At 36.6% G+C, this 14,954-nt stretch overlaps 1 protein-coding gene across 1 annotated transcript in view; it reads left to right on the top strand.

The window, feature by feature from the left end:
* The window catches only part of PRIM2 (DNA primase subunit 2), a 96,598-nt gene that overhangs the window by 48,788 nt on the left and 32,856 nt on the right, over nucleotides 1-14,954 (top strand). Inside the window, exons 7-9 of the mRNA XM_032104696.1 lie at nucleotides 9,114-9,181; nucleotides 12,684-12,756; nucleotides 13,739-13,924. Of these exons, the coding sequence (XP_031960587.1) occupies nucleotides 9,114-9,181; nucleotides 12,684-12,756; nucleotides 13,739-13,924 (327 nt within the window). The remainder of the gene's footprint in view (nucleotides 1-9,113; nucleotides 9,182-12,683; nucleotides 12,757-13,738; nucleotides 13,925-14,954) is intronic.

The raw sequence follows: 14,954 nt of genomic DNA on the forward strand, positions 1-14,954 counted from the left end.
CAGTTTTTAACTGAAGGTTTTTATGATGGCCGACATTGATGAAGCCCTGTAGTAGTAATGATGACTATGTAAAATGAGCTTTTCATCAAGTGTATTGGATGGGTATATAGAGAGTTGCTTCTTCTTTTTTTGACTATATAGTCTTCATCATCAGAGAACTTCTGGTAGTGTGGTTGTTCTTAAAGCAGTTTTGGAACACAATGCTAGACTGATGAAGTTTGTGTTGGGAAACACCTACCATGGTTTGTGACCGTGACTTTGAGGGTCTTTAAATAATAATCTTTCATACGTTCTATCCAATTGCTTCTTGTGTGATATTGACTAGTAGCTTCTACCAAGAAGAGATTTTATGAGGAGATTTTGGCTTTCTTAATTTCCTTCTCACAAATGAAGAGCGAGGTGCGGGATGTGCGTGTGAAACTTTAAAATCATAACATTAAGACCTTGGGGAAATCACTGCTGTCTGAGTTACCTTCTCCCACTTCAGTAATGCTCCATGGATGCAAGTTAATTAAGGCATCACTGTATAGCTGAACTGAGGAACACATTCCAGGTTACTTTGGAGTAATGGAATCACCATTTAGTCTCTGGGAGAAGGACTGGAAAAGCAACAAATTTGTGTTCATAAATAATGCTAGAGAAAGAAACAGAAGATCTGCATGCAGCCAAAGAATAGTAAGGAGTAATGAAGAGATGAAGAACTGTTTGCATGAATCAGAAGTTCATAGTGAAATAAAGTGGAATAAAAGAAGCGATTTCATTTTCCATGCTTGCTGCGAAGGCAAGTGTTCCAGTACACTGTTTGTTTGGTTTGAAAATTACTAGGTATCTGGAAGTTGATAAAAAGGACTGAGGACTAAATGAAAAGTTGACAAGGCTCTCTGTAAAGGCCAAGTCAGTGGTGAAACAGTTGATAAAATCACTGAAGAACCTTTACAACTATGGGAAGCAATACTATTTAACAGAAGATTTGGATTTTGCTGACAAGGTAGCTTCTTAAATGTCTGCTTCAATCTACATATAATTAAAGCCTGAAACACACTATACACTATTGTAAGAAAAATGGAATCAATAACTTATTTTTGGGGGAAAATATCTAATGAGCATCTTCATAACTGTCAACTTCAGCTTTATTTTAGTATGCAAAAAAGTACAAGAGATGAGTTCATTTACATGCTGTCACCCTCACATGCAAGTGAAATTATTATATGCACAAGTAATAATGCTGCAAAACCCAGCAACAGTTTGCTTAGCAATTAAACAAGGTTTAATTATTGAAAAATTTTGCTTTAAAGACTAAGTATGAGACTCCAATCCAGATGTTATTTATACCTCAGTGTGAATATGAAAGCCTAGACATTTCCAAATAGAAAAAAGAAATCAATTACTTTCAGAAGCAAGTGCCTCAGGAAAACATTAATTATTATTCTGAGTGCATTTGACAAATGCTGAGCTGAAATTAGTGGAGTTTGGTTTCTTCGGAGTTCTTAAAGTATTAGGTAAATATCTAGGACAAGCAAGGACACTTTTCATAACTCTTAATTTCTTTCTTCTTTTATGGAAAATTTTTCCTTTGGTAGCTTGACTTAACTGGCAAAATGAAAGAAGACATTGTATATGTAATATTTATAATTTAGAATATATATCTTACAACATAATTTATATTTAATTATACTAGTATATAGGTTTTAAATTTTCAGATACAGCATCTAAGCAACATTGATAACTATTGTGCCCTGCCTTTTAGAGTCCGAAAAGAAAATGACAGTGCTAATAATATAACTTTAATTCCTTTTTTTGTTTGTTTTTTAAATAAGTTAGTTGCTGCCTTTGATTTGCTTTCCTTAAACATAAAAGGCCACTTTGTGTTCTGTGTGATTTTCTTTTGGCTGGTTTGTGTTACTGTGAAGGGGGGGGGGTGTGTGTGTGTGTGTGTGTGTGAGAGAGGAGTTGGTGGGGAGTTTTACGTAGTTAAACAACAAAACAAAAGCAAACCCACAAAACCATCTTCAGCCTTATATTGACACTTATACCATCCACTACAGATTCAAGAGTGAAATTTTTTCCTGTGCTTGAGAAATGTCAGAATTGTTACATTTATACTGGAAGCCCAGTAATGCTAGTCTGTATTATTTATTTCCTTTAGTCTGATGCCATGAAGATTTTTGCCTTTTCTTTTATACCTCTGTTATACCCCTGTTATACCTTTTTACAGCTTCTGTATTCCTAGTGCTTTTTGCCTACATTCTTGGACTTGTTTGTTAAGCTAAGAGACTAAACATTTTAGAAGCTTCGTAGCTAGGGATCAGTGTGCCCCAGACCCCAAGGTCCTCTCCAGAACACATTCTGTAAACCAAGATAAACCATCCAGGGGAAGGTTCCTTGGGGAGGGGGGTTCACTTGAGCCTCTCATTGGGGAATCTTTGATAGATATGCTAATTAGTAAAGCCTATAATGTTATACCCAATGTTGGGGGAGGATTAGGATAGACATGAGAGGAGAGACACAGAGACACAGGGAAAGACTCGGTGGGGTACATCTCGATGCATATGACCTGGACGTGTACACCTAAGGATCCTTAAGAATAAATACCAAGGTAAAATCCCTTTTCCCCTTCTAACCGTGTATGCCTCTTGATTTTAAGACCAGGAAAAGGCATCAAGTCCATAAATTTGGTGGTACTAGATGGAAATAATCAGAATGCTTGATGTATTAAATTATATTGATCCATTTAAAAAAAGGTTTGATAATGTCAAAAGCATTTTTTGCATAGTTTTGTTAGTTTTGAAGAATGTTATTTGCTGTTATATAGGTTGTGTGTTAACAATTGTTGTGGAATAGATGTAACATTAATTTTTTGGTGTAGTTTTTATTGAGCATATTTCAGTGTAAGTGCTGCTGAAATAACTTTTAATAACTGAAGAAGCCTTGGCAAAAATTACTTATTAATTTTATACAATGCTTGAGATATGTAAGATGCTGTGAAAGGTTGAACTCCAGCTTTTTTCAAAATAAAATTGATCAGTGTTAAAATGTCAACTGTCTAGGTACAGCAGCATACTGGCATGCAAACACTGCTTTCTTATTTCAGGTTCCCCAGCTGCATAACATTTGCATTGTGACATTTTGTAACAACATTAGCACTATAGCTGATGTTTCACAATCAATCGGTTTTTGTTGGTATGAGACAGCCTGCAACTTAGTTGGATGCTGAAGGTGTTTCTCTGGAATGTAATTAACTTGAATTCTTGGGTTCTGGCAGTATCTGCATCTCATAACTTCTTTGTGCAAAAGCACATAAACCATGTAATATCATTCTGAAATGTCTTTTAAAAAAATAAATAAAGGCAAACCAAAGTAATATTAAGGCTTTCTCAGAAGTACAAAACCTTTCTAGACATTGTATCTGAAATTTAATCTAAAGCAAATGTCTTGGTGCCTGGTGCATTAAAATGCCTTACTGGAGAATTCATATCCTTTAAAACTGCATTTTAGAGAATAGCCAGCTAAAATTCAGGTTTCGTTGAAAATGAAGTTGTTTTAAAGTTTTAGAGCTTCTTTTCATGAACAATGCTTCTAATCAGAGAGAAATGCATTAAGGAGTCTTTTGTGACTATTACTTCCTCTATTTAGGCTTAATAAAATGTACACGAAAACTACTTTTTGTGGCTGAAAGCAGATTGCTGCAGGAAAGAGACTTTATGTGAGTGATTTGTGTGTGAAATGTCATTGTATAGTAGAGTTCCCCTTTTTATATAAAAGCATGGCCTTGGTTAAATGTTTTGAGAAACAATTATAGTTGGACTCTATGTAAGTGGAACTGAGACTTAAAGGCCTGTTATTTATCATAATCTTGCTGGATATTTGCGCAGTTCATGTTCAAGACCAGGCTGGATGGGGCTCTGGTTTACTGGAAGGTGTCACTGCCCATGACAGAGGGTTTGGAACTAGATGAGCTTTATGGTCCCTTCCAACCCAAACCACCCTATGATTCTATGTTGATCTTATAAATATGTAAAGAGTACTCTGATGTGTGTAGTGTATCTATAACAATATAGTGATTATTATGATACAATCTTTACTGAGTAGAACTAAAATCTTTCTACAGCATTATTTTAAACCTGTTCCATATCTTAAAATGAGGAGAGGAAAGCTTCCCAAAGGCTTTTGTAGCATCTCCTGAAGATTGGTTTTTTTTTTGATCAAACGGATACTCCAGAAGGATAGCTGTTGTAATGCTAGGTTTAGTTTAGCAAGCTGCAGCTTTCCCTGAGAGCTCAGCGGAGCTGCTTAGGGCAGTGCGACCATTGTCACCCTCCCGTAGTCCATTTCGGACAATTCTGCGGTTTTGCTCCGGCAGCCGTCAGCTTTACAACCAGTGATGATGAAGGAGGCGAGAAGGGTCTCTCCATAAGAGTTTAAGAGGATCTAGTAATAGCTACATCTCGTCCCAGCGATCCCCAGAGGCAGAGAGACCTGGTGATCCGGGCGCAGGGGGGTTTTGTCAGATCGCAGGGGCGGTACATGGGCGGAGTTGGGGTACAGGAACCAATAGGGAGAGCCCGAGGGAGTGGCCAGGGCTAGGGGCAAGGAACAGTGGGGAACAATCTGGGATAGGAAAAGCAACGGGTAAACAGATTGCCACAGATAAACTAGCTTATGGAAAAACCTAATCTAGATAAACTAGGGTTATGGAAAAAAATTCAGAATTAAGGTAAAGTGTCTTACTGTCTTCTCTTGTTTCTCAGTTATTCCCAGTGGAGGGGGAAAGCTGGGATCTGTAATTCTGACTCTCAGATATGCCATAGCTACAGTGTTGTCAATTAAAAAAAAAATACGTATGGTTTGGTTACATAAGATTTGATATTCTGTTAGATTGGTTACATTTAGAAAACGTCTTAAAATGCTGGCCAAACAGATCTTTAAATAAAGTTTAATGAGTTAGTGGGAACAAGTGTTGTGTCTTTTAATGTTAAATAGCTATCGCTAAAGGTTATATATATATAACCTTTAGCGAGATATAGATCTATATATATATACATAGATATCTATGTATAGATAGCTCTCTCTCTCTCTCTCTCTCTCTATATATATATGTATACCTATCTCTTTCAAAAAGCTCAAGAAAAAGGCACTTTACCTGAAGTGGTGTTGGATTAGCAGAGCAGAAAGTAACTTTATTTCATTCCACAAAAGATAATTTTTAATTGTATACCATTCCTTTAGAGGTGTTGCAGGTGCTACCATGATGTCATATTTTACTCATATCTTTGTTTCCATTTAGCTTTTACCTTCTTTCCCTCTTGCACTTTGCTACTGTGAGGGCTCATACTCAACTGAGTGATGCATTTAATGGGAACAAATAGACTATAGTGCATTTTTTTGGGCACAGATAGGTCAGGCAGTAAGTTGTGAACCGGCCCTGCAGAGAGACCTTGACAAATTAGAGGGCTGGGCAATCACCAACCATATGAAGTTTAACAAGGGAAAGCGACAGATTCTGCACCTGGGATTGGGTAGCCTTAGTTGTGTGCACAGACTGGGGAATGAGAGGCTGGAGAGCAGCGCTGTGCAAAGGGACTTGGGGGTCCTGGATGATGGAAAGACAAATATGAGTCAGCAGTGCTCTGGCAGCCAGGAGGGCCAACCCTGTCCTGGGGGACATCAGGCACAGCATCGCCAGCTGGGCAAGGGAGGGGATTGTCCTGCTCTGCTCTGCACTGGGGCAGCCTCACCTTGAATATTGTGTGCAGTTTTAGGTGCCACAATATAAGACAGATATTAAGTACTGTTAGAAAGTGTCCAAAGGAGGCCACAAGGATGGTGAAGGGCCTTGAGGGGAAGCCATATGAGGAGTGGCTGAGGTCACTTGGTCTGTTCAGCCTGGAGAAGAGGAGACTGAGGGGAGACCTCATTGCGGTCCTCAGCATCCTCGTGAGAGGAAGTCGAGGGGCAGACACTGATCTCTTCAGTCTTGTGACCAGTGAGAGGAGTGAAATGAGGTAAAAACAGTTTATTACACGAGAAAGGAAACCAAAACAAAAAACCCCACAAGCAATGCTTGCCAGCAGCAGACTGATGTCCAGCCAGGTCTTGAGCAATGGGAGCTCTGGAAAAATTACCCCTCAGTCTTATTGCTGAACTTGAGGTTATAAGGTCACCATCTCAGTTTAGCTCTGTCTGTGTGTCCTTGTCTGCTGCTCACTCTGCCCCCTCCTCTGATGATCCAGGCCTCAGGACTTGAATTATCTTAAGTCAGCAGTGTTTTATGTTCTCTGTAAATTGAACTGCTTCAACATGATTAAAGTTTGGAGCTATGCTCTTTATTTGACAACATTTTGATATCTTTCATATATCTAAAATATCAAATGTCATGTTTTTGCCTTTTTTTCCCTGGTATGATGATTTTTATGTTGAGTACCATATAGAGGTGAAGGCAAGGCTGTGCTTGCAGGAATTTGTCTAAATTTTATTTCAGAGTGGTTGAAAAAAGTCTTCAAAATCTCAATTTGGAATGTGTGATAGGGATCATCTTCTAGAAAAATGCTGTTGAAAAAGCTCCTAAAATTCTTAGCTGTTTAAAAACACTAGTGTTAATTTACCATGACCTTTGTAAAAGCTGCTTTTATTTACACTCTGGCTCTGTTAGAAAAAACATAAGGTTATAAGGAGAAACTTTATACTTGAAAATGCTACCTTTTATTTTTATAATCCAGGCAAGCTGAAGGAAAATGTGCTCTTTCAATTAAAGTTGTTCAAATATTTTGATGAGGTCTCCTCAACTATGTTTAAGGAAAGCTATCCTGGGTGTTAGATAGAAAAGAGCAGTGTTACGAGGATTCCGCATCTTCCAGAAAATAAACATTTGAAATAACTGGACAAAGTGTTTGTTCTAAGATTTGAAAAGTGTTAGATCTTATTTTCACAACACTATGGTGTGTAGAGAACATTACCTTGTCCAGGCAACATAATAGAGGAAAATGGGGAGTCATTTTGCTCCTAAGATTTGCAGATTCAGAAAAATATTGGCCATGTGGATTCTCCTTTGACTTCAAGGGATTATGTTTTTCTGCCCTTTAATGGTGGATCCTGAAAGAGCCAGCACAGACCACCTCTTCCATATTCTTTCATTGCGATGTCAAGTAAAATCTTCGTTAAAGATCACTAGGTCTTGGTTCTGCCTCAATTACTACAAGTCTCCTAAATGAGTTTTAAACCAGTGTTTCTGTTAATTGATAGTGTTTACACAGAAACGTACTTTATTGTATATATAACTTTGATAATAATGTTGATACTTTTTCAGGTTTTGAATGTTACTTTTTTTTTTTTTTGCTGCTTACATCACTGTCCAGTCAGACTTTCATAAACGTCCTGTCATAAATGCATTGTTTTTTTCTGCTTAAATGCAATATTTCAAGTACTGCATAGAGAAAAATACCGTATGCTTGTGTTATGTAAAATTGTATCTGTATTTGAGTGTGCACACAAATACTGTTTTCTGTATCTCTTAAGTAATTAATGGAAAAAGAAGGAGATGGTATTTTGGGTGATTCAGTCTTTGTTCTGATAACTTGTGGAGTAACTTGGTGTTTAGAAGGCTTCCACGTTCTTTTCAGAATTAGTTTCTGATTTTCTGGTTGTGTTAAAAACAAAATTAGAGGGTTACTTTATAGGGGACATGAATATAGAACAATCCTTATATCGGCCTTTAAAACTCAGTGGTAGGAAAATGAGGGTTTTTTTTAATTAAAAAAAACCTTCTGAGTAAATGCAGGGTTTACTGACGTTCTAGTATATCATATGCATCTCAATCTAGCTCCATAAAACAAGGGAATGTGGATCATGCTTTATTGCTGACATAGCTGCCTTTTTTAAAAGGAAGATGAATGGGTTGCTGAGAGTGCCAGGTTAACCTTTCCTGCAGCAGTCAGATTGGATGAGTACATTTGGGTTACCTGGGACTGAGAAGAGCCACGTTGTGAGACAGTGATTGCTGCAGTCCAGGGCTCCCTCAGCAGCAGAAATGGCCCCTTCCTCCTTTGCTGCTGTCCCTGTGTTCAGTAGCTTCAACTTCCCTTGGCAGACAGCTGCTTCGAACCTCCTCTCATTTAGCTGGGGCATGGTATTGCAAGCTTGAGGTGCAAGTTTCAAATTTGATTCTAGTCCGACTTCTGCCTAGCAGCAAAGGTTATGGAATGGTTGTAATGAATGGGGGGGTCTTTCAGGAATTACATATTTTTAATGCATTTTATTTTTGAGTTACTTGTAAAATACTTAAGTACTTGATGCTTATTTATACAGTGTGAAATATCTCAAAATTTCTAATTTGTTCATAGTTAGTTTTCAAAATACAGCCACAGAATCATGAAATGCATGTTATGTTCAATATTTTGTTAGATGTATGTCAGAATGATCAACAGTGCTATGTTTGTAGCTTTTATAGGTGAAGGGTAGCTACCTTATATACAGATACTAAGCAAATTTAATACATATATTTTTCCAATTATTTTAGTTAATACACCAGTTAATTAGTATTCCACAATAGTGTGACATGTATTTGTTGATCTATAGATTGCTAGGTTTATTTATGCAGAAAAATTGAATGTTTTAACTAGTCATATGAGTTATAAGAAAAAAAAAAGTGTTTATTTTAAAACAACCAAATCTCAAAACAGGTTATGCCCATTTAAAAAAAACTGTACACAGAGGCATGTTTATATAAGTCCCATGGTGCTAGATACTGTGTAAATTATGTATAATGTGGCTTCATGTATTATATTTACACTTGTAGAAGGCTGTCTAGGCACAATATGACTTCTAGTTCAAATACGTTTGGAAAACATACACCACTTTCAATGAAGTCTTGCTATTTAATTCTAATAGCATTGTAATTTTAGAAAAATTATTTTTCACTCTTTGTTAACTTGTGAATATTTCTGCTAGCTTCAGATTCTGGAAGGCTGTGCTTCATTATTTTCAATAGGAGAAATTACGTCTTACCCAATGTTGTATAAAGTTGTAACAACACAGTGTGACTTCTAACATAATCCTGCCTTGTGTTACCAAGTTTTTTAAGCTAATATTTTATTGATTGTACTCCTTTTTTCTTCCAGCTGACAGCACGATCACTACCTTCCATACAGTCTGATGAGAGACTTCAACCTCTGCTTAGTCATCTCAGGTAGTATGAAGTGAAAGCATGAGTGTGTTCCTTCATGCAGATTAAAGTAATTGTTTTGGTAGAATGCCTTAGGTACAGGTTTTTTACAGACCTCACCTGTGTGATTGGCTTTGACTGGGGAAAAAAACCCCAAAAGTAACCCTTCAACTTAATTCCCTTTGTAAATGACGTGGAACATAATTTATGGAACTAGTGTTGCTTCTAAGTAACAAAAAATAGTTGTAGCTTTTATAAAGTTTTTTTTTCAATAGCAAGTGCAAGGTTATTAAGCTTCTTTATGAACAAAACAGATTCCAAATTACAGTGCTCAGAGCATGGGCCTTCCTTGTTGCAAATATTCTATGCTCTCTGCTCTTTTTGGGAGATTTTGCTGTCATTGATGAATGGAGTACTAATTTGTTTTTTTAATGGACCTAAGTAGATTGCTGAAAGTGTGAACCATTAGAATAAGTAATATGCCTCCCTCTTAGTAGTATGAGTGTGTGTGTGCAGATATATATGTGTGTGCGTGTGTATATATATGTATGTAAGCTTTCTACTTTATTTTTAGGAAAGGCTAAGCATAGGTCTCTTTCTTACATACATGATTGCTTTTTATCACTTTATATGGGAGACTTTTCCTACTATGGTAGTATGCAAAAGGACAAGGTCCGTACAATTAGAGCGAGCTGGTTTAGAATCGTGGAATAATTTAACTTGAAGTGAACCTCTTGAGATGATTTAATCTAGCCCATGCTTAATGCAGATCTGGTTAGATCAGGTTGCTCAGGTGTTTATTTTTGTCGAATTTTTAATGTCTTTAAGGATAGAAATTTACTTAAATATTGGATGTCAGTAATGAATGCTGTTTTTGAACACATACAGCTTAGCATTAAGATCATTGAAATGATGTTGGGTTAATTAAAAATGGAAGTGTTGAGGCTCTGTCATGGCAGTACTGCATGGGGAATTGGGATGCAGATCTAGTTTGCTAGATCATGCTCCTTATTTTCTATGGTGCTGTACTGCTTGAGCTATCTGTTCCCAAAACCTGACATTTTATTTTGATTTTTAAAAATCTCATAATTTTTATTCTATAGGAAGAGTTTTATGTTTTGTTGTTTTTAGTGTAAATCAGAATAGAAAAAATAGCTTTCATGGTATCTCTGCTTATTTACATACGATTAAACTTTGTTCAAGAGCAAGGAATGAAAACAAGGATTGCAGTGTTATTGTTACTGTTACATAGCTGGGGATACTTCTGAATGCCAATAACATTCCATGATTTTATTACCCTACATCTTACTGGGACTGTAAAAAATGCAGCTCAGTGGTATACCTTTCTCCATTTGAAGATCAAGAGCAATTAAGTTAGCTTTTCATAAACTGTGCTCTCTAGGAGTAATCACTAAGAAATTGAAAATTTCTTTTGATATATACTCTGCATCTATGTAAGTGGAACAGTCCTTGAGTATCTCACAGTAATCAGTCCTGTCTGTGCTTTTTTTTAAATATGGAAAAAGGAAAGGTTCCCAAAAAAGCTACTTTAACAGGGATACTGTACCCCACATTTATGCTAACTGGTATTTCTTGTACATTCTTATGTTACCTTGGGTATGTATGTTATACAACTGGTAAATCACTTCCATTTGCTTTTGTGAAAATTGAGGGACTGTTTCTGGTTTGTCACCAACTGAAAAAATTATACAAATGCTTCCAAGTTGCCTTTTTTGGAAGTTTTTTAAAATGAACAAAATATATCAGATCTTGCAATTTGAAAAGCAGCCTCTGGCAGTGAACAGACAGGTGACCAAATACGTCATCTTTGTTATTTATTTCTGTGAATCTGTGATTCCTTTTGCTTCATCTTGCTCTTGAGAAAGGAGAATATTAGCTAGTTGTAGACTTTCTTCTACCTTCATTATCTGAATATGTAGAGCAGTATTTTACTTTTGGCATACGTCAATAGACCTCTGTCAGGGAAGCAAAAGCTTAGAAATTAATGAAAAGGTCTTACAATTGATGGTTACAGAGCATTGTTTAGTTGTTAATGCCCCACACATGCTTTGGCATCTATTCATGTTTGCTTGTGACTTACAAATTAGCTAGTCCTCTGAAAAGGTGATTTTACTGTGGATTATGTCTTCATAGATATTTTAACCCATGCCCATTATTTTTTTTAAAGGAAATGTATTTTGCAACTAGTTTTAGACTAAATATGTATTTTTTCTGTTACTTAGTACTCTTTTTATTCTATTCTGTTTCGTTGGTGCTTTCTAGTACCATTTGTACTGGACCAAAAAAAAAGAAAACATTTTTAGTAATAATGTTAAAGTATTTGATGCAAGATTGTGTTTAGGGATTTCACATGCTCACACTAGGCTAAAAGAGATTTAACTTGCTGAAACTAACAATTTAATAGAGATGGAAACTTAATATCTAAATGTGTGAGAAGAACACTTGTGCAACTCCTGCTTTTTATGGAGTGTACAGGCTTGTTAACGCTCTACTGTTTAAAATACTCAGCAGGAGTAATTTCAGATGGACAAAACCCGTTGTATGTAATCCCATCATCCTGCTGTAGGACTGGGTCTATACGTGAACTGTAGGGAGAAGCTGAGTTGACTTAGTTTAGTCTGGTGAAAAAGAAGCTTCAGGTAGCAACCTACAACTGTTTGAAGGAGAAACTACTCTGGGGAAAAATTAAAAACTCAAAAACTGAAGAGTAACAGTAAGTCTGGGATGGCCTTTCCTGCATTACTGACATATCAATACAGTTTAAGTCCTAGCCAGAGTAGCACAGGAATTTATTTACATGTGCTGTCTCATCTTTCACTCATACGGCAAAGAAGCTACCTTTGAAAGCTGAGCTAAGTTCAGGTAACCCTACACTACAGCAGAGACAGTCACACAGACATTGTCACCCAAGTAATTTCAAATCAAATACAAGCATCTAATGCCCAGCTTTTACTTTTAAATATTGAGACTTCTTGAATGAAGATATATGCAGGGCTGCAGAACAGGCCTGGGGAAATGCTTACACCAGAACCCAACCAAACTCAAAAGTTGACAGTACAGTATTACAGGCAATAAAGTAAACAGGGACTTTGGATACAGATTATTGGTCCAAAAAGCAGGTTGTAAAGTGTGGGTCAGCACAAATTTCTTTGTCCAAGAGGGATTTTGTAACTAATTTAAAAGGATCATATCTTAAGTCTTTTGAAGGCATGCAGAGTTTAACTCCAGAAAAAACCACATTTTGCTAAATTACAATACCAAGTGCTACACTTTATTCTGTGTATTCCTGTATGACCCCTCACTTCTCCTTTCTGATAAAGGGAGAGAGGGTTTCTTTGCTGTATTTGCTCTAATGTTGGCTTTTTGAGTCCTAGTTACTTGGTTTCGTGTTTTTGCCTGATATGAAATATTCGCAGCCCACAACTGATAAATTATTTTCTTTCTAAATTTGTAAACTTAAAAATATTTTGGAACTGCTTTAAATGATGTTTGCTTTGTTTTTCAGCCATTCTTATGTTGGCCCAGATTACAGCATCCAAAAGAACACTGGAAAAATTTCTCTAGAGCAAATCGATGCTGTAAGTTGTGTTTCTGGAGTTATATAGGATGTTGGAGTTATATAGGATGTTGAAGTATAACTTCTTAAATTCAAGTACTGTATGTACAAACAAAATAGAAAGCCTTTATCTTCTTTTTATTCATATTGGCTTTGTAACTGTTGAATGAAACAGCATTAAAGTTCAAAATGGAGCAGAATTAACTGAAAATGCATCTAATCAGGATTCAGACTCAGAGTGAAGTTCACTCAGAGTGAAATGCTTAATTTGCTGTTTAATTTTGTGTACTTTCACAAATATCTAACATAATTATAAGCAGAATTTAACAAAATTTTCTTATTTAACAATCTTGCAAACTATGATGTTTAGTTTATGATTACTGTGTTGCAGTATTAGTCTTTTCAATGCTGTTTTTTGATTTTTGACTTACAGGAGGGGTTTTGAAAACAAGGAAGTAAATAAAATGGAAGTAAAACATGGGATGTAAAACACCATGCATGAATTGTATAGAGACGATTAAAAACATAACTCCTTTATCTGAATTTTAGGAATTGTGTGTTTTCAGTGTCCATCTTAACCATGATAGTGTTTCTCTGGCAGTGAATGAAAATCCCCTCCCCTTCCCCAGTCCCCCAAAACTCTATCAAAGGCTGCTTCGCCATTCCAGATGCTAAAATAAAGCAGAGTCAAGAAATATTGTAATGCAAGTGTGGATATATTTTTCCTGATAGCAATTAAACCTGTGTTACTTTGTAGCTGGAGGCAATCTGATACTGCCACCTGTATTACTCTGTCCTCTGGATTTTGTTCTTGAGATGGTTATTGAATTGGATAGTTTATGGACTCACTTGTGTTATGAATTCAGTCCCAAGGCTCTCTGTACATGCATCTTTTCTTCCAGCCATTGGCATTTTCAAATGGAGCTAATTAATAATCACAGTAAACATATATCCTACAAATTAAATGATCAGTATGGCTTAAACAGAAATTCTTCTCTTGTCAGCTCTCTGTGAAGTCATTCCCTCTCTGCATGCGGCAGTTGCACAGAGCCCTCCGGGACAGCCACCACCTCCGTCACGGAGGCCGGATGCAGTACGGACTCTTCCTAAAAGGCATTGGCCTGACTCTGGAGCAGGCACTGGAATTTTGGAAGAAAGAATTTATCAGAGGAAAAGTGGATGCAGATAAGGTAATTCAACTAATGAAAGTATCTCAAACTTACCTCAATATGTGAATGTGGAGATGTAGTTAATGCGTACATTGTGCTACAGATTTAAGTAGATGCTTTTTGAAGGAGATAATTGGGCAAAAGGTACAGTAATGTATTTTAAAGGTGGGAAGTTTTTTTTTTGCTCTCTTTGCTTATGATTTTAGTCATTTTGTTGGGTATTCACCTGAACTATGGGTAAAAAAGGCAAGCCATAAAGAGGCTTTTTATAGATGAAGACTAGAAAAACCGTCCTACTAGGAAACAAGTGTCCTTTACAAAATACAGGTACTATGTAACTAAATTAATTCACAAGCAGACAAGTGACCAAAACCAGTACTATCTGAAAGAAAAGGTTAGCCTTTTTTGTTGTTTATTAAAAAAATACTGATTGGACAGCTCTGTGTGAAGTAGTCTTGCCTCAGCAAATTTACAGTTGAAGAATGAAAGAAGCAGCTGGGGACAGAAGTCAGAAGAATATGTTCAAGGAAACAGTGAGAAATACTATTCAGTGCAATGGGAGGTATAACTGATATATTAGTCATTAGTCTCACTCTTGCCAATATTTTTGAGAGTGTTGTGGGTGAGGAAGATGTAATGTCTAATTTTTGGAGGACTGTGAACTGCTCCGTATCTTGAACAGCTCAGGTACAATGAAGAAGGCTTCCTCTCTCATCCTTCTCTGCCTGGCCTGTGGTATGTGTTAGAGCACAGTTTCAGACCATATCTCAGTTTTGGGTGGAGTGTGATACTTCATATTTAATATTGTGAGATCTCAGCCTTCCGGAGTACTGTGAAATATTTTGGAGTGCTTGGTAGACAATCTTTTGTTACCTCAGGTTCTCTGGGCCATGGCTATTTATACAAGATACAGGGCAAAAAATAAAGTCAGCTAAAATGAATTCTGGTAGGTATGCCTCTTTCAAGACCCAGAAGATAGATCAACATGTCTGCAAATTTTTTGGGAAGGAGAAAGGGGTTTAAAGCTATGAATTGAATAAGAATCTAAACC

This window comes from Corvus moneduloides, chromosome 3 (genome assembly GCF_009650955.1).
Source record: "Corvus moneduloides isolate bCorMon1 chromosome 3, bCorMon1.pri, whole genome shotgun sequence".
Lineage (NCBI taxonomy): Eukaryota > Metazoa > Chordata > Aves > Passeriformes > Corvidae > Corvus > Corvus moneduloides.